This window comes from Lates calcarifer, linkage group LG21 (assembly GCF_001640805.2).
Source record: "Lates calcarifer isolate ASB-BC8 linkage group LG21, TLL_Latcal_v3, whole genome shotgun sequence".
Taxonomy (NCBI): Eukaryota; Metazoa; Chordata; class Actinopteri; family Centropomidae; genus Lates; species Lates calcarifer.
This window is the reverse complement of record NC_066853.1, coordinates 16,318,763-16,341,402: the sequence shown is the minus strand read 5'-3', so window position 1 is coordinate 16,341,402 and position 22,640 is coordinate 16,318,763. Positions and strand designations below refer to the sequence as shown.

Below are 22,640 nucleotides of genomic sequence, written 5' to 3'. Positions count from 1 at the left end.
ATACATCCTGCATGTTTTTAGTCATGTACTAATGATCAATTGGTTTTACTTTGCGAACAGTGGCTCTGAATTGTGATATGGCCTACGGTGGGTTTTACGGTGATCATAAAGAACTACATCTGATGTCCTGTTGATACCATACAGAAAGTTTTTTTTCCCACGAGCAGGAGTAGAAGCAGCCTGAGCGGAAACTGGTGACGAATACATCCTCTCCCAATCCTACAATTAACTCTAAAGCTCTCAATTACAGATGTCCCACATCATAGAAGCCTCAAAAATGTCACGTTCTGTTGACGTTATTAGCCCACACTGTGTGAGCGAACACAACAAAGGAGAAAACATCTGACGACACAGGGCCACGGAAACCAAAAGGCGACAACGGCGGACCAGGAGCAGAGACTAAACACCTGCAGATAAAACAGTTCAGACCCTTTTTGAGCCACTTCTGCTGTCAAAGGGCAAGGAGGGTGGTGAGGTGCGTGATGGGCAGGGTGCGCTACAGTTTCCAGGAGATCAGTGACATACTGATGAAAGGTGTTCTTCACTCCTCTCTGAAGGCCCTCCGCACCAGTATCCCCTGGCTGCAGGCCGAGGGGAGCGGGTGTGCTTCCTCTGGGGGCCAGCTACAGAACAGAACCTCTGACGAGGAGGACTTGAACAAGAGGCCCTTCTCTCGCTGCACATCGCTGCACCTCCTCTCTGACTCCTGCAGGAACTACTCTGGCAGCATCTCAGCTTGTCTGCCTCCACCCCCCACCTTTGGTCAAGTTGGGTTTTCGCATCGCGTTGGCTAAGGCCTGATTTACATGGAGCTTCTCTCACACTCCTCTGCCACACAAGTCCATGTAAGGCAGTGCCAGCAAGCCAAGACAACCAGACAGCTGGCCGTCCCTGAACAACAAGCAGACGTCCACTCACTGAGAATGAGCTATTCAAGGGTCCCTGATGACACAGTCGAGGCTATTCTGCCTTGGCCTGCCTGGCTTTAGGTGTGACACTACTTTAGAAGTGGAAACTATCAGGAAAAGAAGACTGCTGACAGTTTAAAAGAAAACAGAAATCAGCCTACATCTTAACAGCCTATAACTGATGCATGTGTAACATTCATAATACAAAAAAATATGTGGCAAACTCCTATATTTTAAAGTCAGGCATGCACACGAGGAAATCTATGTTAAGTACATTGGTACAAATTACACTTTTCAGTCTATGTACTTTGGTTGCAAAACCACTTGAGAACTACATGACAGTTTTCACCTTTTTGCAAAGACAGATTAAATAAATACAGGCCTCCACTTTAAGCTAACAGCACCAGACTTTCCTTTCTCTCTGTATTTAATCAAGAATATTATCCCCTCCTGATTAAATAACAAACATTTCCTGCAACGGGAAGGCCTGGATAACCCCTGAGTGAAAAGAAAAGAGGACAGCTTCCAGTGAGAGATAGATAGCCAAGTCAGTACAGGGCGGGGGGGGGCAGCAAACGTAGGAGGAGGAGAGGGAAGGGAGGAGGTACAGTCAGAGAGCCCTGAGGTGGGTGGCGAGGCTCTGAAAGACGTGATTCAAGAAAAATTGCATCCTTCGCCAGAAGATGAGCTCTGCTTCCACTGAGTCAAAAAAGATCCCGAAGGGGGAGGGGGTGAGAGGGCCACTTAAGTCTCCGCAGTCCCATAACATCAGCAGAGCTCTGCACTGGGTCAACATCACTCGCCCATTAGGTCTTTTCTATAGCGCATAGATCCACTTGAATCACCGGAACGTTCACATTAAGACGCCCTGGCACACCACGAGCAGCCTCTCTTTCTCGGTTACTCGGAGCCAGTTTTATCACCGGCTAACTTCACACTTACTTACTGACCTGCAAAATGTGATTCTCGCATTTGAATCTGACACATCTAATTATAGCCAAAAAAATGAAAATTTGTGCATTTGTGTCCTGAGTTGACTACCTTGTATTTCAGTAAACATGCATAAATCCCCACACAATAAGCAACTAATTAAACCAAGAATACACAGAAGGGAGAAAAAAGGCATCAGCTACCTAAATTATGAATTAAAAAATGTTTTCCTGAAGGCACAACACTTTAAATCCAGTCTCCCTGAGATAAGTGCCAACCATTTGGACAGGAGAAAGGCTGCAGTGTAAATGAATGCACAGATCACAGCATACATTGCTATACTGGTATAATAAAATTTAAATGCCAACATACAGAAATCATGAATTAATTAGTGGATGGTGAGGAGTTACGACACGCTCTGATGCATCTATTCTCACTAAAGCTAAAGCTGCAGTCTAAAACATGGATTTCCACAACTGTGTTATAATGGTGAGAGAGAGAGAGAGAGAGGAACAGGCCGGAGGTTGGATGAAGCCCAGGCTGAACCACAACTGCGGGCCTCTGCAAAACACCAAGATGCACGACCGCCTTGTTTTTTTTTTTTCCTCCCCCTCCCTCACGAGGCCAAGACAACCCCTCAGACTACCAACAAGAGCATTAACAACGGCTACGTTGATGCCACAGAATATTTCTTCCACACGCAGTCAGAACACAATAAACGCTGCACTGTGGCAATAGACCTGCTCCACCCCAGACAACAACAACAACGACAGGACAACCCCCCCACTCTCCTGTCATCCCTCCAGCCTCTATTCACGCCTGGACTTCATTATGAAGTATAACGGAAATCATCATTGGCAATCTGGAAGAATTTACAAGACAATGATTCAGTTTAGGTCGTGCCTCATCTACACAAAGAACAGTTAGGGGGCGAACAGGCTAAATGAGGCGAGACTGAACAAGATACATCCTTTTTGTCAAAATACACACAATGTTAAAGATAAGATGTGATCTACAAAACATTTTAGGCCCCTGTGTTTTTATACCCATTTTGTGACATGAGCAAGATTTAAAAATATTTTTATTTTATGCAGACAGTTCTTTCTTTATATTGTAATATATATATTTATATTTATTTAGATCAGGCCTTATCTCAAAAGGCAAGGGGTCAAAATCCTCTTTACCATTATTCGGCCAGGTCTTAATCCATAGCAACATTTCAATTTGCAAATAAAATCAGCATTCACTCACATGGATGACTGAGAATATGCAAATACAGATCACCATAGTATCTTTAATGCCTCATCTGCAATTACACTTAGATTTTTAAAAAAAGAGAGAGGGAGACCTGTGCTGCCACCAGGATGCTGGGATGGCCCACTGACATCCTGCAGCACATAGATAGATAGACAGACACATACAAACACACACTCAATGTATGTAACATTGTCCTCCTTTCTATGGTTTGAAAAGACTTTGCTTCATGTTTACACAGCTGTATCACTTAATATCCGGTAAAGGAAACCTCCACCACATAATTTTTATTTGTTGTAGAGAATAATAATTTATCCACAGGATGTCTGCAAGTGATTTCTGTTTTTGGTGTGGCAGTTTTAGCTACGAACAAAAGAATATTTATCTTAAAATATCAAACTTCCTCAAAACCTCATTTGTCAAAAATATTACATTGCAGTCAACTTCACAAGTTGATAAATGATGTAATTTAATAATAGTGGAGCATCCTAAATAAAAATATATTCCTCTAAAAAGGAAGTACGTGTCTGCACTAAATTTTCAAAAATATATCTCACAGAAAAATGAATCCTCCTGCCTACTGCTTTACAATAACTTGGACCAAAATAAAAGCACTTAATAAGTGAGATTAAATCAAAACAGGGAACTAGAAATGTGCCGAGTGCTGCATTGTTGACGCCATCAGGAAACCAGGCAAAGCTACAGATGAGATGATGGCAAAATAAAGGGCCTTAAACTGGGCAGGCTACACTTGCAGTAACCTGGATAATATGTTAGATGCAATATAATAGCCCTGCTCTGTGATGCTCAGGGTGAAATATTATGTTTCGAGAAGTATTCCCTGAACAATGTTATTAGCCTGTGGAAAGTGAAAAGACAAGAGAGGAAATGAAGTCTGTCTTTCAGTTTCCTCTCCTGTAAATAACTTAGGGCTGTGTGGGCCTGCCACATTTAGATTGTCTTGATAAAATTAAGTCAAAGGATAAATGGTTCCTCCGCTGGCTGAAGTGTTATTATCAAAATGCTGAAATGTGATTTTAAAGTCAATTTCTCATTAAATTCCTAATACTTTTTCTCTGTGTAAGCTCTACTGACATTTCACAGTTATTTATTTTCAAGGCTAAATGTCAGTGAGATTAATTGGCTGTTTTTTTTAAACTACTAACTCCATTAAATTTGGATTTGTGTATCATATTAAATATAGCTGTAGATGAAGAAAACGAGTTTGATTTCTAATTTTGAGACGGTACATGTCCAGCTGCCTTCTGTCAGATTTAAGAGAATCTGACTTTAAAAAAACAGATTAAAGATGTAGGGAAATTACTTTCAGGACCCAAATGAAACCATATACACCTGTGCACTGACAGAGGAAGCACACATGGCCTATAGAGGGGTTTTTTCCAGTGATTTCAAGCCCGCCAAACACAGAAAACCTCCTCAGCACTGATTTGGCCGTGCTCCTCTTCATCACCGCGAACCCATCTTACCTTTTTGTGTCTGTCTTTGAAAGGTAACGCAGGCCATGGCATCTCCTGCAAAAAGTCTTGCCAGTGTTTCTGGTCCTGATCAGACGAGATGAAGACGATTTCCAGTTTGTCCTTGTGTTCAGACGTCTTTTTGAACCTGCTGTAAAACTCGCACAGGCTCCCGTTGAACTGCTTGCACGGGGCGTTCAGGCTGCATCCGAAGAAGAGCCCGACCAGGGACAGCTTGGCGCCCAGCGACTGCACGTCCACCTCGGCTTTCTCGCTGTTGACGAGCCGCTCCCCGAGCAGACTCACCAGAAACTCCGACATCGCGGCGTACAGTCCTCGGAACACACAAACGTTACCCTCGGCCGAGACCGCTTCTCATGTAACCGCTACGTTCGGGCGACACCCAAGCACTTCCTCCCACCTCCAATTTGAGGTTTTTAGGTGAGCTCCCGGCTCCTGTGAGGCGTTGCGGTCTGTGTTTCACCGCTGCTCGTCCTCCGGTGTGAGCGCTGTGCAGGAATGCGCTCCGCTTAAATCGCCCTGACTGCAACAGCGGTTGCGCTCTTTTCCCCGAAAGCACACACTTTCATCATGACATCTAGTTCATCTAGTCATAAAGAAGCTACTTAAACACTATGTTCTGCGGATTTTTTGATTTGTTAACGCATCTTACTTCTTTTTAAATCCGAGTTTACATGTTTTATATCCCCAAACACTGTCTAATCTTCAGATTAACAGCAGCCGGATTCCAGTTTTGACCTCAGAATTACATTAGGCCTGTAAGATATTAAATGCGAAGGAGTTATTTGTTCAATTAGCTTCATTAGACAACTCTAATCGAAATTCTACAAATTAAAAAAAAAAGACAAGGCTGAGATTAGACCACAATCTACTTTTATGGATATGCTGCCACCTAGTGTTCAGAAGAAAATACCTGCTGCAAATGTTCAGAGTAGTGCTCTGGTACAACTTCTACAACCCCTGGCAAAAATTATGGAATCACCAGTCTCGGAGGATGTTCATTCAGTTATTTAATTTTGTAGAAAAAAAGCAGATCACAGACATGACACAAAACTAAAGTCATTTCAAATGGCAACTTTCTGGCTTTAAGAAACACTAAAAGAAATCAAGAAAAAAAGATGTGTTAGTCAGTAACAGTTACTTTTTTAGACCAAGCAAAAGGAAAAAATTATGGAATCACTCAATTCTGAGGAAAAAATTATGGAATCACCATGTAAATTTCCATTCCCCAAACTAACACCTGCATCAGATTAGATCTGCTTGTCAGTCTGCACTAAAACAGGAGTGATCACACCTTGGAGAGCTGTTGCACCAAGTGGACTGACATGAATCATGGCTCCAACACAAGAGATGTCAATTGAAACAAAAGAGAGGATTATCAAACTTCTTAAAGAAGGTAAATCATCACGCAGTGTTGCAAAAGATGTTGGTTGTTCACAGTCAGCTGTGTCTAAAATCTGGACCAAGTACAAACAACATGGGAAGGTTGTTAAAGGCAAGCATACTGGTAGATCAAGGTAGACATCAAAGCGTCAAGACAGAAAACTCAAAGCAATATGTCTTGAAAACAGAAAATGCACAGCAAAACAAATGAGGAACAAATGGGAGGAAACTGGAGTCAATGTCTGTGACCGAACTGTAAGAAACCGCCTAAAGGAAATGGGATTTACATACAGGAAAGCTAAACGAAAGCCATCATTAACACCTAAACAGAAAAAAACAAGGTTACAATGGGCTAAGGAAAAGCAATTGTGGACTGTGGATGACTGGATGAAAGTCATATTCAGTGATGAATCGCGAATCTGCATTGGGCAAGGTGATGATGCTGGAACTTTTGTTTGGTGCCGTGCCAATGAGATTTATGAAGACGACTGCCTGAAGAAAACATGCAAATTTCCACAGTCGTTGATGATATGGGGCTGCATGTCAGGTAAAGGCACTGGGGAGATGGCTGTCATTACATCTTCAATAAATGCACAAGTTTACGTTGACATTTTGGACACTTTTCTTATCCCATCAATTGAAAGGGCGTTTGGGGATGATGAAATCATTTTTCAGAATGACAATGCATCTTGCCATAGAGCAAAAACTGTGAATACATTCCTTGAAAAAAGACACATAAGGTCAATGTCATGGCCTACAAATAGTCCAGATCTCAATCCAATTGAAAATCTGTGGTGGAAGTTGAAGAAAATGGTCCATGACAAGGCTCCAACCTGCAAAGCTGGTCTGGCAAAAGCAATCAGAGAAAGTTGGAGCCAGATTGATGAAGAGTACTGTTTGTCACTCATTAAGTCCATGCCTCTGAGACTGCGAGCTGTTATAAAAGCCAGAGGTGGTGCAACAAAGTACTAGTGGTGTGTTGAAGTGTTCTTTTGTTGTTGTTTTTTTTTTCATGATTCCATAATTTTTTCCTCAGAATTGAGTGATTCCATAATTTTTTCCTTTTGCTTGGTCTAAAAAAGTAACTGTTACTGACTAACACATCTTTTTTTCTTGATTTCTTTTAGTGTTTCTTAAAGCCAGAAAGTTGCCATTTGAAATGACTTTAGTTTTGTGTCATGTCTGTGATCTGCTTTTTTTCTACAAAATTAAATAACTGAATGAACATCCTCCGAGACTGGTGATTCCATAATTTTTGCCAGGGGTTGTATTTCCAGTGGTGAATAGCAACTATATACATTTACTCAAATACTATAGTCAAGGAACTTGTAGTTTACTGAGTATTTCCATTATATGCTACTTTATACTTCTACTTCACTACATTATAGGTGGAGACATTGTACCCCATGTTGCCACACTACATTTAGACATTTCTAGCTACTAGTTACTTTTAACAACACACTTTTGTAAGATTTAATGAAGCACAATACACTGTTAAAGATAAACTCTAATCTCTTTGATCTGTGACAAGTTACAAAAAAGCTATGTCTGTTTGGGAACCATTGTCAAAACCTTCAAAGCTGTCAAGAGTTTCAGTGATTTGCCCTTCTAAACTTCTCCGATGATTTCATCTAAATCACTGTAATCCAGAATTTAAAAAAAGAAAGAAAAAAAATCTGGACACCTCATATTTATCTGGTCTCCCTTAAGATGGCTCTGAGCCTTAGACTGAGAATAGCTGGACTAAATTATAAAGTAGTTAAAACTAGCATCACCATGATTAACTCCAACAGTAAAATACTGCTTACACACTGATGTATCAGTAGTATTGATCTAATTAAGTCACACGCAATAATATATTGCAGGGGTCATTTTTCTTTTGATACTTTAAATACAAGTAGAACTTTGAATGCAGAACTTTTACTTGTGATAGAAGTTTTCTTCTTCCACAATGTTCCACATATTCAACATCACTTTATTCAAGTCCTTCTGCAAAAGAAATCACATAGAAATGGTCACAATAAAAAAAAAATCTCAAAGATATTCTCATAAATGAATAGCATACTGACTAACATTACATTAGAAGAAATGTATCCACTTCAAATTACAGGATTTCAGGATCAACTGATGACTGCACAGAATTGCACAAAACCGCACAAAAAGCATAACAAGAGAAATGTGTGTGAATTACATCCATTCTATTCCAGTAGAATAGCTTTGCATTACAAAGGATGCTGATTATTTTTGTTGTACAGTTCATAATTAGCAGTGAGGGATTATCTGGTTATCAATATTCAATAATGCCGTAGTGCTGAAATTGAATGGTAGTAAATGAGATTTACTGTTTAACAGTGAAGAAATCTTGAATGCTCCATGAGTGCTGTGAGCGGCATGGGATCAATCAGTCCTCAGTGAACATCATCTTCACCAGTTCTGCTTTGAAGCATTCCTCCTCCACCAACTTCTGAGGCTGCAACAAAAAGATCACACGGTTGGCTTTTAATATTGCAGCATAATACAGAAATTGATTGCCTAAAACACTAACTCTAGCAATGTTAAAGGATTAGATTTTCATATTCAACACTGTATAAAAACAAAATATTAGCTGCAATTCAGTCTCTTATTATCTAACTAATTTCTAAGGACCTTCCTGTAAAATATTTAAGATTTAAGATAAAACAAGCAAATTCCAATTGTAGTTCTTGTTACCGTGCCATATCTCAGTAGGGTGGGAACTCCACTCAACTTCAGAGTCTTCTTGAAGTCATTATTTGGATCCTTCCAACTGAAGCATGAAAGAGACATAATTTAAGCAGCTGATACGATGCACCACATGAGAGAAAAGACATGAAAAGTCTGAGAGAGATTTTCAGCTTTCTGTCTGAGAAAGGTCTAATGTACAGTAAGAAAAGTCCACTTTTATTCCCTCTATAAATAACACTGCCTCTCCATTCTCTGAGAGAATAATAAGCTCAACAAAAAAGCTCTACAGTTTCTCTTTGTCCTGTTCTGTCCTGTTGTAATCATACCATACATTATTATTCTGGTAAAAGAAAGGATTTTACTGATTTTACTGTCTAGAAATATTTTACACTGTAACTTGCTTTGCAGTTTGACAATGAGGTGCCTAAATGTACAGAGAGATCCATGTATAATGCTACTGCTGAAACCATTAGTTGATTAATTCATTAGCTGAGCAACACAAAATTAAAATTTTGATTGTGACATAAAACAGTCAGTCATCAAGGCTGGAATACCAACCAGGCAAAACACAACAAATCATTTCTGTCTACATGATTTGATTAATTACAAATTTGTCCAAATTTTGCACCACTGAAGTTCAATATATGTTATGAATGGTTCTCCATCATCCATCTTGCAGCCTTGTCTTATTGAGTCAAAATCTAGTCTTGATATTTTCATGGTTTTAATTTAGATTGTGATCTTGTATTGTTAAGTGTTTTATCAATGCAATCCATTATAGAAGCACTGTAAGACTGAAACCCACAATTATTTTCATTATTAATACATCTGACAATTATTTTCTTCATAATACTTAATAATATTGATTGATGGTGAACAAAATGTCAGAAAATAGTGGAAAATGTGTTTAAGCTCAAGCAAACTTATTCTAATTGCTGATTTTGTCTGACAAACTGTCAAAACCCCAAAGATGTTGAGTTCACCATCATAGAAAACTGGAGAACAGGCAAGATTTATGTTATTAATTCATCAAGTTACTGGTTAGTGACTTCATAAATACAAAGAACTACTTGTATCTCCATTTTGTATTGTTATAAAAATTAATTCTTTGGTTGTTTGGCTGTTGGTTTTACCCATTAACAATTTTGATTCATTTAGTATTTACATCGAGCTCTTATAACCAGTGGTTGCTATTGCAGATGTCTGATTCATTAAAAATATTCAATAATGGAAATAACTGTTAGTTGGAGCCATAATATTGAGAGCTCTTATTTTGTGACAGCACATGCCATTTGTATGATTCAAGTGTTTAAATGAAAAACAGTTTGCTATCAGATGCAAGAAAGGAAAGAAAGGAAGAGTGAAATACTGACTAAGCTCTTTCTCCAACTTGACAGTAGATGAAGACAGAACCCTCGGGAAGATGAGTCATCTCTCCTCTTACAACTGGCTCAGCTGAAAGGGAAGGTAAAAATGACAAAATGAAAGTGCATCAGTATACACAACTAACCACCAGAGCAATGAAAAGTTTGTTATATCATGTTACAAGACCAAGTATTATAATTAAGTCTACTCAAACTTATTGTAAAAGCATTTAACAGCTGCATTATGTATGGTATAATAAATCTGAGTTTACCTTTCACACAATCTGGACACCAGCTCTTCCCTTGGGCGTCTTTATCACCAGAGAAATAAGCAAAAATATCCTTTCCCTTTCTTTCAGACACAGCCTGACAGAATTCAGCATACCCGCGCACATTTACTTCTTCGTAATGGGCCATGGTTTAGAGTTACTATGAATGTGTACTAAGTTAACGCTAGACTGTAAATGACTAACAAGTGTTATCAGAAAAACTGCTGCTCTGCACATTCAGGACCTGGTAGAAATACTCACAACCTGGCATAACCACTTCCGGTCTGTCCTTAAAGAGACAGTATACACGAATATTTAGTGAGCACAGTTAAATTGTTTGAAAAACGTTATATAGTATTTCTCAGGACAGCGACGTTACGATATATTACAGGATAGGATATCCTATATCTTATCCTATAACAGTATAGTATATTGTAGTTAAAATTAGCGCAAGAAACAACTACAGCAGTAAATGCAGCATACACTGATGCACAAGTAATGATAGTCAAAAAACATAATATATAATGATAAAACACTGACAAGAAACATTGTCTGCATAATACTTTCTTTTGTTGACACACACATTTAGAAAATGTACGTTTTCCAGCACTGTTTACAATAAATGTAATACAAAGTATTTTAAAATGCGATTCTTTTTATTTTTGACTTTTGGCGATCCGTAAATGGTGCGTTCACCCAATATTAGCTGAATGGGAAGAACGAGGAGAAAACCCGTTATTCCGATTTAAGAGTTTTCTCAATCTTGTAATCTTATAGTTACAAGACAAACAGCCTAAATTAGCTTCTCTTGGCAGCAGTTTGTTACCAAGTAATTTTTTTTAATTAGCTGATTCGATTGTTTTAGTGTTAATACCTAACTGCTAGCGGTGGTGCATTTGTAGCCATGCAGACAACATTTTGTTGACATGTCTTCAAGTGTGTAAGTGTAAGTGGGTCTGTATCAGAAATGTCCGTCTCTGAATTATATGTCAGAGGCTGACGTGAGCGTTTTCCCACTTGGCTGCTAATAGTTTAACAGTTTAAACCATAGACTGTAAACTAAAGACAGTACTATCAGTGGTTTAAACTTTAAACCAATGCCTGTAGTGGTTGTAGGTTTAACCAGTACACATGAACGCAGCCTAAAAACTACTTCCGTCTGGATCCTTTCTGTTGTTGTCATGGCGGCGGTTCAAACTGTTGACAAGCTTGGACTAAAATTTAAAATGTTTACCATGTGCTATATTTTAATTAACATACAATTAGCGAAGCTGTGTGCATAGTTAATTTGTAATCTCAATTTAAACTGAAAAAGGTACTTATAAGCGAGGTCGAAATGGTGGAATGGATGCCTTTGGGATTAACTTGATGTCAGCAAACTTCATTTCAAAAGCCTACTTAGCTTGTTAATGCTAACTATCATTAGCACAGCATATGATATTTTGTGAGTTAATTGTTAGTTTGACTGAATTTGGTGGTTGTTTTCACCGTAATGACCGCACAGTTGTTGCAGAATGGTCCAACGATTTCAGTAGGACAGCAAAGTCAAAGGAGGGACTGGGTTATTTTAGGTTCAGCCCGAAACCGCGACGATTTTACCACTGAGATGTCCCAAACTAAGGTAAACATTAGAAGCGTCTGTTTATATTCACCGGTCTCTTCATACAAATAACTCATGCTACCTGTTGCTAGTTTATTTGGTAAACCAGTTAAGTCCGATTCAGTCTGATACAACTGTGTGGTGCTATTGAATTCTATTGTGTTGTGCTTACAGTTATTTGTAATGTTTTGTCCACGTATTTCAGTGAGGATAAACTAGATATTAGTAACACCTCTCAGAACAGCATAGCGTTGTACAACGGAACCGAACAGTTAAAAGGAAAAATGTAATGAAAAAAGATAAGATTTATTGAAGGGTCATTGGCATTAGATTGCATTGGATTTACTTTATTGTACCAAACACACTGGCAGCTGAGCTCAGTGAATGAATGACCTTAGAACTGTCTCTATTACTTTGATAGTCCAGTCTCTCAGTTGTGAAAATTTGTTGCTTTACTTGGTTTTACATCATTATATATATTATTATATAGGATGCCTAACTGGATTCCAAGATGTTTTGATGGGTGTTTTTTAAAACTATTTTCATATGTTTTTTTGACCAAATCATCACTTGATTAATCATGAAAAGAATTTGCACACTAATTGATAAAAAAAAAGCTTAATTGCAACCCTAAATGACAGGAGTTCTTGGTGGGAAAAGCTTGTTGTGAAAAGCATGGTTGGATATTGCAGTGGCTGTTCATATCTCATGCAAGACTGAATAAGAGTGACTGGTATCTTACACTCCATAGCTATTGTTCAATGAAGCCATCCCTGCAAGTGCCAGCAACCGTGCCACCTATGTACGCCTGCCAGCCCCCATTGTGATTGAGAAGCTGCTGCCACTGTCGGAGGAGCGTGAGAATGCCAACAGCACCAGGAGCTCCATCAGCTTCACTGCGCTCTCTGAGGAGAGGCTGCAGGCTGCCGTTAAGCTCGCCAAGCGAGATCTGAGACGAAGGCACCTTGAGTCATTGATAAAATCTCCTGCCAGACCTTCTCAAGAGGCCTCCCTCCTTGAAACAAGTGATGTAGAGCTGCTTCAGGTAATTGATGCAAGTAAGACTTTATTGTCATTGTAGTTAAGCAACAGAGATTGTTTGGTAACCAGTAGCAATAAAAATAATAGCAATAAAAAAAAAAAAAAGTATATTCATATAGGTATAAAATAATACACAAAAATACTGGTTTACTGGTTAATGTCCTATTCAAGGAATGAATGCTCTGTTCCATCAGTGACCAGACTTACTCTTTCTCTCTCTTAAGGAGCTTGCAACCACTCCAAGTAAGGCAAAGTTAAGGGCCTCCAGTCCAAAAGAGAAAGCAGCCCGTCCTGGAGCAAAACAAACATCCCAGAAGCGTCCCATGTGTGCAATGCCTCGGGCAGGCCAATCACCCCCAACCAGAGACCCTGGCCCTAAGCAGCTGGAAAGAGGCAAACAGGCTCCGTTAAGCCAGGAAATCCACAAGCTGCAAAATGAACTTGAAGTGTATATTCAGAAAGTGGAGGAGCTAGCCAACAGAGGTAACCTACAAAACAGCTTGTTATTGTAGGCCTGTGTCTTACTGTGGGTTATATATTTAAAGGTGCAACTCAACATTGTAAGAGTTAACTTTTCATATGGTTTTACATTTCAGAAAGAATGATTAATAATATTGAATGCTTGGATTTAAACGACAGGGGAGAAAATGGAGGAGCTGCTGGAGCCTGAAGAGCAAAACAAGTTGGAGGTGCGCAGACAGAAGCAGGCAGCCCGCTCAGCACGTATTATCTATGACCTCCAGAAACAGGTATTTAAATCTTGGGCAAACATATTTGAAAAATAAGCCTTCTTAATTTTCTCTGTATCTATAAACACTGTCCTACTAAATTGTTATTGAATAGGTAAAAGAGATACAAGAAGATATGGAGAAGCTACGAAGCCAGAAACTGTGGGACACCAAAAAAGTATGTGATCAGCATTGTCACAGATTTACTTTTATGTAGAGCTCAGACCATTTATTTGTTTGTTTATAATGATAGTACATTGAAATCATTAAGTAAAATGACTTTCTATACATGCCAGTCATGTATTTAAATGCACCAGTGAGTGATCTGAAACCACAGTTTATCAGTTTTATTTGTTTCTATCACAGGCATTAAATCAGTAAAAAGTCATAACCATAACATTCAAATAACAGTTTCATGTGGCAGTTAATATTGGTATTAATGGTTTTACTCTATGGTAAACTAATTTGCTATTTGTTCTTCTTTCAGTCCACTGCAGTAAACCGGCTTGCAGCTGCCCACCGTGGAGCACTCAGGGCCTTACAGGTTGTTATCAACCAGCTTTCAGATTTATCTCACAGCAAGTTACCTCCTCACTACAAAGAGCTGGGCCAGCTGATTCGCCAGCTCTCTTTGTGCTCAGCTAAGGTCGAAGTGGATCAAGGTTCAGCTGTGCCTGAGACAGCCCTCGACATCCTGCAGAAACTAGAGGTGATGAGCACAAAGTGCAGTCAGAAAGTATTTGCACGGTTATATGTTTTTTCATTGCTTTGGCTTTACTTCTCTTCAGATGACTTGAAATGTGGCAATAACTACTGTATGAAGGACTCCTTATACACTGCCCCCCAGTTTTAGGGCAGTATAGCAGGTTTATAATCCTAGACATAACTAAAGACAAGACTTACCTTGCCATAGAACATGCAAGTGGAGATAACCCAGACACTTGTCTGGCTTTAAAGGAAAGATACAAAGTTTCTGCTGTTAGAGTGGCAAATAAATATAAGATGGCTTTCTGTATGTCTAAGTTCACTTTTATAATTTCTTTTCTGTCTTCCAAAATTGTGAGATCATGAGTAGAGATGTTTACAGTTCCTGCTGAATTAATTTCATGTTGATGTAACCATCCCCTAATTAAAGCTGAGAGTCAGCACTTTTTTCACTTCATTTGTTTCATATCATCCTGTACTGCACTGCATATGGCTCTTTGTGCATAGTGTATCTGTTTTGAATGATTGTCTTTTTTGCATAATTTAGTTTTCATAGTGAGGTAAACTCAAAAAATAGCTCAGTTTTCTGATTTTTAAAAATGTAATTGACATTTTACTTTGTCCACATATGCATCTTAATTTATGGAGGGAATAATCCAATTTTTTCATGTCTTGTCACCCTGTTCTTCTTAGACTTTGGATTCAGCCCTAAGTAAACAAGAGATGCTGGAAAAAATACAGGCCCAAACATGCCCTCCACACAGGAAGTCTTATCGCAGTATGTCACCTATTGGTGTGCTCAAGGGTCCCAGCACCTCAACTGTACGGGGACCTCGCAAACCTGCAAATCCTAAAAGAGGAGTCCGTGGTGAGTGTTTTCTTTTGCCTGGAATAGTTCTCTTTAGTTAGCCATATGTGCATGTGTAGCTTTATAATTTTCTACTCCGTTTCAAATTCTTTACCCTGAGCATTAATTATTAACACCATTTCAAACTCATGAATCTAATATAAATGCAGTATTTTCCCTCATAATTTCTTATTAAAGGCAGTGGCCCAATTGCTGGATTATGGAATAAATTGCATGTATGCCTTTTGATGAATAACAAACTGTTTAGTCTCCCGTGTATCTTGAAGTCACCTAAGGGCTTTTGTGCAGTTGTGTTTGGGCCCCCCCGCTGCACTTTAATGACTGCACACAGGCTGAAAACTGATAAGGAGCCATGAAGAAGATGTGATAGAAAAACAGGAACTGAAGTGCAGAACTCTGGCCTTCAGTCCCCCGCTGCTCAGTCTTATAAGCAGTTAACTCCTGCTGGCTCCGATTGGGCTGAGAGGCATCCTGTGGAAGAAATGACACAAACACCTACAATGAGCTCAGATCTCCCTGGAAACAAACATCTTTGTTGTACTACTTAAGTCCCCATGCCACTTATCTGGCAGTCAGTAGGGATCCGAGTGGTTGTCGAGAGCGTTAGCTAATTGTCTTAATTGGTGGTGTCGTGTTACTGCGTGATGCCTGAGCCCCACAGTTTCCACACCGATTTACTTGTGTTTAACAGAGAAGAAAAAGAGTAAAGTTGCTGCTGTGGCTATTCCCAATCTTCTATTTAAGTAGGATTCAAGATTTTTAAAAAAAGTTTAGAGGTTTCATTTTTCATTTTCTGACAGCAGGTAGGAGAATGGCCTCACAAAAGCCCAAAACTACTTCTCACCAGCCCATGAACAGAAGAGAGCTGCTGAGGGCCGGCCTGGAGAGCCTCGCCCAGCAGAGGGAGCTGAGAGAGCTGCAGGGACAGCCTCAGATGAACACCACCTGCAGAAAAGGACTACACTCTGACAGGAGAAAGGCTGACATTATAATGAAGGTGTTGGCTTGACTTCTACAAAATTCAGTAATGAACTGAATATGTTAAAACACACAAGAAGTGCTGCATTTTACATTTGCACCAGTGTGATTTGGGTTCGGTGAAAATACACTGAAAAGCCACATGTGCCAGACGTGAAAACCTAGCAGCCGTGTGAAATGTCTAAACATATATTTTGCCATTTTATTTTCATAGCGTAATCAGATGCGAGATGCAGGCTTCCAGCAGCCTACAGTTTCCTCTCGGCTTAGAGTGAACGAGCTCCCTCAAAAAGAGCACTCTGTGCCCTGGATACCTACATCCCCTCACTCTCCTCCACAGCGGTGAGCTTTTTATCTCTCTGTGCAGATGATGACACATTGGATTTTTAAAGTCATCAACCTACTATTGTTCACCAGTGCTTTTGCTCTCAGTCGTTCTCAATTCACACTAGATGATTAATGCCATTACATAACTTAAGGTCAAACTGTTATAATGTCTGAAACTCTGAATGTTTGCACCTAGTATGAATGTGCTAGTTGCGGACACAATTAAATATGAAATAGAAGAAGAACAAAACAATCTATGTATGCCCATATTGTCAAAAACATGGTTCCTCATGTTAAAGCAGCTCTTTCTCTTTACCTTTCCCTGATTCTTCTTTGTGTTCTTCCTGCTCAATTCCCCCACCATTTCCTCTGACTTGTCTTAATAATGTGTACTGTATATCTGCCTGTGCCTTATTATTCTTTCATCCCTCTCTTATTATTTCAGCAGATCCCCTCAAAGGGGGAGGCCAGAGCCTCGATGTCTCTTCCCTCCAATGAAGCCCTCGCCAAGCCCTCCAAGGCAGAGGATGGCCAGTGGTTTTGGGGAAGAGCCAGTCCTGAGCTCACAAAAGAAGAAACAAGCCCAGAATGAAGCATTAAGGTGAGGCCCACCTCCTGCAATTTTTTTTCTCCCAATTTTAATTTCTTCTACTTATCATATGTTTCAGAAATGCTATCATTTCTCAGAGTGATCATCATTGGATTTTTGTCATTTCTGCTCTGTGCATTAGATGATCTGTCTTACCAACAGAGAAAAAAAGCCAAACATATTAAATCTAGGGAAAAGGAATGTTAATGAGTCCTCCCTTTGTATTCATTGAGTTATTTCTAACCTCTATGTCAGACCCCACTCACTGAGAGCCACAGGCAATACTGTGATTCAAATTCAGAGTTAATTCTTTCCAATAAGTGGATCTAGGTGCTTGCTAGATGGAGGCCATTTCTCTTTATGAGTGATTAATAGTTGGCCCGTTTTCTGTGATTATAAGCACCTCATTGATTGAGTATTCCACATATGTCTCTGTTTAATCAAATTTTAATTACTTCAGTTGTGCTTTCCAATTAATCAGTGGCAAGCAGCCTGATTTCAGAGATGAGGATTATAAGTTATTTATGTGAAATGCTTAATTGAGCTTGGATTTTGCTTGATCTGATGATTACTGGCTTGGCACAGGAAAGCCTGGTTGGATAAGATGACGATGCAGAGGCTGAAAGAGCTCAACCAGCTGAGTAAAGAGGAGGCTGAACATATTCAGAGATTAAGGTACGGTAGTGATATAATATAGTTTTAGTGCATTTGAGGGGAGGGAAGCTGAAGGTCATAATGTTATATCAGTTGCTAGATATTGATCCAGCCAAATATGAGATACTTTTTCAATATAATTCACACCCAGGCTGCAACCTCTATAGACACTTACAATAAATACCACCTTCAGTAAAACTATGCCAACAATTAAAGCTGACTGAATAAAAATCACGCCTAAAATTCCTGTCTAATTAGACAAATTAAACTAAGCTTAATATGGACCTGATAGATATGTTAGCGGAACAGGTAAGAACAACATATACAGTATAACAATAATTACAATAATACATGCATACATGTGGGTGGCATGGTGGTGCAGTGGTTAGCACTGCTGTCTCACAGAAGGAAGGTTAAAGACATACAGGTTAGGTTAATTGGTGACTCTAACTTGCCTGAATATGAGTGTGAATAGTTGTTTGTCTCTGTATGTCCGTGCTGTGATAGACTCGTGACCTCTCCAGGGTGTACCACACCTCTCGCCCACTGTCAGCCGGAATTGGCTCCAGCTCCCCGCAACCTTCAAAGAATAAGCAGTGGATGCATATACATGTACATCGTCTTGTACAAAAATGTACTCTTTAGGTTGTTTAGATAGAAGAAACAATTGCCCGCAGGAAGGCCGCTTTAAAAAAAAGTGCATAAATCTTGTTGCCAAGACAAAGTGGTAATCCACACAGTAATCTATGGTATAGCTCAATGCACCAGGCCCCACAGTTTAATGAACAGTTACGTTGGGAGTTACAACATCAATGTAATTACCTACAAACAATAGAACCGAAAATAATGCAGGTTGTTATTGCAGCAACATCCCCTCAGCAACAGAGAGAGCATATGTTCCTATAGATCACTGCATGTTTCCTAATTAGCCATTGGACAGTTAAGCTCTGCAAAGCCAGCAACAAAACAGGGCATGAGCAGAGCAGAGGTTGTAGTCAACATTTGGTCCATAAAGCTGTAATTACATCAGCAGTTGCATATGTTTGTCCTTTATACTTCTATTTTCACACACAAAAGCATAGCCCCGCCTTTTCACCAATTAATTTTGCAAGTTTTGGGGTCTTGATAATTTTGGGCACAGTGGGTTCATGTGACACTTGAGTGGAGCTGTAGTAATAGTTATTTGCCTCAGCTGGGCATTTCTTGCTCTGACAAGGTGAAATGTCTGCCATTATCAAGATCTACTGAACTTGTTTGGTCCTCCTGCTGTTCCGTTTGTCACAGTCACAAGTACTCTGTGGGACTCAGAACAACTATGAATTAACATTTATTTAAAAAATAAATTACAGTAACATACCAAAGCCATCAAAAGGTACATGGAAGAACTCCACTAATATAAAGAGAAGGAAAAGGCTGTAAAGAGTTTTTGTAATGTTTAGAATTTACCTTTTTTGGTGGGTAAAAAATAGAGAGCTTATATCTTACTGTGGTTTATGTTAACAAGTGACAAGTACTATACAAAACCACCAGGCACTTCCTAACAGATGACAGGTATTGCACATTAGGCCTCTCCTTCACAATCAACAGATTATTTTCTGTATGAAATGCTCATGTCACATTCATCGAATTAATCTCTGTGGAGTTATTATCCCCTGAACTGATCTCTGCTGGAGTCTCTGTAAGTAGCATGTCAGCCTTTGCAAATTAGTTCACTGGTGTCTCCAGTGAAAGAGGCCAGGATAAATTCACTGCATCTTTTTTCTTTGTGCAGTGAATGGTGAATATTTAGCCAAGCACAGAGATGATTTATTGACTATCAATCCAAACACAGAACTTTTTGAACTTTGTCAGTAACATGAATTACTTAATAGACTCAAAAGGGATAGTCATTTGAAAATCTGACATTGACATATGGGCTGAGTTTGACCAATACAATGCATTTTTTAATATCATTTTTTAATTATGCTTCCAGGGAATAAAATAGCTTATTTAGTTTATCAAAGTCAAATCTATCAGCCTCAGAACTTCGTCTGTGACAGCTTGCAATGTGGGTGTGTTATGGTTTACAGGTCTGAAGTGGTCTCGCCAACTCAGTGGGCTGAGAGAGCTGAGCAGAAGGCAAGAGAGAGAATTCAGCCCCTTCTGGATGAAGCACAGGTAGGGAGATACAGTGTGTCTGCACAGTGCCAGAGTACCTTTCTTTTTAATATCAGCCAAAGAAGAGAGGGCAATTTTATTTTTCCTTAAAATAAAACAGAACCCTCAGATTTGCCTGTGACTGTTTATGGACTAAGTGGGAGTAAATGATGATTACTTGGAATTGATGGGACTGAGTTTGTATTTGTCTGTGTACCTCAGCAGATTGGTGAATCCAGGGACAGGATCAGCTCCTCACTGAGAAATCGGCTGTCTGAGCAGGCTGCAGAGAGGGTGAGCTGTGCTGCTGTTGCCAATAATTCACTGGAAAAAGGACGGTTGGCCTGGCCATTGAGTAAAGTTTGAATTTGGCAACATGGCCAGCATTAAACAAGAAGAAATTAAGCCTAGTACTCATATAGGTCATATAGCTTATTGTATTTGTTCTGTTTTTTGTGCACATTGTTCTCCGCAGGCAGCAGAGACTGCCGAGCAGCTGAGTGAGGCCCTGCTCGAAGATCTGTTGGAGGACACTGCACGGGCGGCGTGGGCAGCTGAGACAGACAGACAGTTGGAGGGCATGGCCCAGCGTAGGCTGCAGGCCCCCACCCTGGAGAGTATGCTGCTTCGTATGGAGGAGATACAGGTGAGAGCTGCGCCCGCAGAAAGGCCTGCCAGCAAAAGGTCGCAGCGGAACCCAAAAGGTCACCAGCGATCGGTTTGTTATTTATAGCGAGCTGTTTTAACAGCTCTGGTCTGGTGCTGTTTTCTGATGTGGAGTGTAGACTTGATTATGGTGTTCAGCCTGTCTGACAGGACTCACTATTGGCATGGAAATATGTTCATAAAATGTGTGTCTGTGTGCCTGAGCAGAGGGATCAGGAGGACGTGAGGAGACGGTTTGCTTCAATCACCTATTCAGATCCTCTTTACTGGGACCAACCAGGAGCTGCAGGTACCAAAAACTAAACACAAGAACCACTGTTAATCCTTTGAAACTGCATTTTGAGAAATGATTTCCCTGATGTCTCCTGTAGGGGGAGACAGTGCTACAATTGACAAGAGTAAGTGAATACTTGTCATTCTGATTATATGTTCTTTTTTTTCCTTTTTTTTTTTTTTTCCTCCATGTCATCCATCTGTCCCCACACTCCACCCCACCCTCTTGACACACACTATCACTACCCTTCCTCCCCTTCCTCTCTGTCATTCCCAGGGCCCCAGTGCCATGCTCCGGGCTCCAGGCCAGCCTCTCCTCAGCCAATTAGGCTTACCAGGCCAGCGCTGAAGCAGACCTCTGCGGCTGATATTGTCCTAGAAAAACCCGTGGAGACTGGGTGGGTTGCTGTGTCCTTTACCCTTTTTTACTCTCAGATCATTTCTCTGTCTCATATTTTGCTAATGGCTCCCTTCCTTGCTGTTTTATTCATCTTAAAGAAGCAGTAAGGAATCTTTGGAGTGTTCCCAGAATATTAACTGAGGTGCACTATCAAGGTTTGACCTAGTTAACTTCCTTTCCAATCTTTTGAGCTGAAATTAGAGGTCTTAGCCTCCATCATCGGTCATCATTGCTCCAGCCACAATAGTGATAATTACATAAAATTGTGATATAACTCTCTTTTAGAAATATACATATGGAGACAGTGATATTTGATTACTTGGGAAGTCTAAGATATCTTTTTTTAGGCAAGATAAATGTATCAAATTAAAGACTTCCTGTGGTTGTACTATGAGATTACAAACAACAGCAGCATCATCCACAGGACGTCATTCACTGTTGGCATAATTAGGCCTCTAGACTCAATGAAAAAGTAATGTAGTTACTGTTTTTTTCCACATGACGTGTCGTTGCCCTATAATCGTCTCCCACTGGGAGGCCTTACTCATTGCACAAAACTCACTTGGTGGCTACCGTACCCAGGGCAGAGTCTATTCCTGACTCAGGCAGTAGATTCCACCAAGAGAGTCTCTACTGCCCAGGGCTTTGCTGCAGCTGCTTTACTGCTTAAATTAATGAGGAACTTGGAAGGGAGAAAACAAAAGAGAGCGGAAAGACCCGAAGTTGTCGACACAGACAAGCAGGCAGGATGATGCTTCCAACAAATTCATGCAGTGACCATTAGCAAATTAAAGTCAGTCAGACTTGGAGCGCCTCAGGTTTGGTTCCCTCAGTGGAAACTTTCCCCGGAGATGCTCTGTGCCTGTGACTCATCCTTGACTCTGTCTTCCTAACGCATCCATCAAGTAGTAACTCTGTTTTTTGGCAAACATAACACAGGCACTTGAAGTCGGCTATTAAGTGTCTAGTTTTGTTTTTGTTTTTGTTTTTTGTTTTTTTGGAAGAGGTATCCATCCTTGCAGCATCTTCTTAAGGGCAAAGTCATTTGAGAACTTCCAGCTCATTTGTTCTGAAACTTCCTGAATGTGTGTAGGATAAAACAGAGACAGACATGACTGCATAGCTTTTATCCTCAGTCTATTACCGTTACAAATGGAGAACACACAAGATGAGAGTGTGTATGGAACCCTAAACAAAATAATTATCCAGTCATAACAGGTGGTGTATGTTAAAGTAGAGAAAACTGTATAAGTGTATGTCATCGTATGTGTGGTTGTGTAAAATTACAAAATGAGAGTTTCAAATGAAAATTGTCTGATTAACAAATTAATTAATGAGCTTAGTGTTCCAGCACTCTTCTGCTTTTTA

The 22,640-nt window shown here is 39.9% G+C and overlaps 2 protein-coding genes across 50 annotated transcripts in view; one reads left to right on the top strand and one right to left on the bottom strand.

Moving 5' to 3' along the window:
• Nucleotides 1–22,640, top strand: part of kiaa0753 (KIAA0753 ortholog) — a 61,633-nt gene that overhangs the window by 15,127 nt on the left and 23,866 nt on the right. For 3 of the 49 annotated variants that reach the window (XM_051065676.1, XM_051065673.1, XM_051065651.1), the window contains exon 9: nt 16,442–16,569. The exons of 7 other annotated variants lie outside the window; for them this stretch is intronic. In XM_051065676.1, coding sequence (XP_050921633.1) covers nt 16,442–16,569 — 128 coding nt within the window. Of the gene's footprint in view, nt 1–11,328; nt 11,929–12,658; nt 12,953–13,172; nt 13,432–13,587; nt 13,698–13,791; nt 13,855–14,163; nt 14,386–15,074; nt 15,250–16,049; nt 16,247–16,441; nt 16,570–16,999; nt 17,156–17,728; nt 17,819–19,866; nt 19,955–20,155; nt 20,228–20,408; nt 20,580–20,806; nt 20,889–21,149; nt 21,271–22,640 lie in introns of those variants that run through there. 39 more of the 49 variants (XM_051065632.1, XM_051065679.1, XM_051065641.1 and 36 more) reach the window with 38 other exon arrangements.
• LOC108880258 (thioredoxin domain-containing protein 17) lies at nt 7,926–10,577 on the bottom strand. The gene is made up of 4 exons (XM_018671716.2): nt 10,311–10,577; nt 10,048–10,129; nt 8,681–8,756; nt 7,926–8,441 (listed from the first exon to the last, which is right to left on the bottom strand). Exons 1-4 carry the CDS (start codon nt 10,453–10,455, stop codon nt 8,373–8,375), a joined length of 372 nt encoding a protein of 123 aa, XP_018527232.1. The 5' UTR covers nt 10,456–10,577; the 3' UTR covers nt 7,926–8,372.

Bases quoted from the DNA above. Each gene is read 5' to 3' on its own strand.
- LOC108880258 (XM_018671716.2), bottom strand. From the start codon at position 10,455: ATGGCCCATTACGAAGAAGTAAATGTGCGCGGGTATGCTGAATTCTGT. The intron at 8,757-10,047 runs GTCAGTATTTCA...TTCATGCTTCAG, and splicing joins CAAGTTGGAGAAAGAGCTTA to TTGGAAGGATCCAAATAATG. The intron at 8,442-8,680 runs GTAACAAGAACT...TTTTTGTTGCAG, and splicing joins CCCTACTGAGATATGGCACG to CCTCAGAAGTTGGTGGAGGA.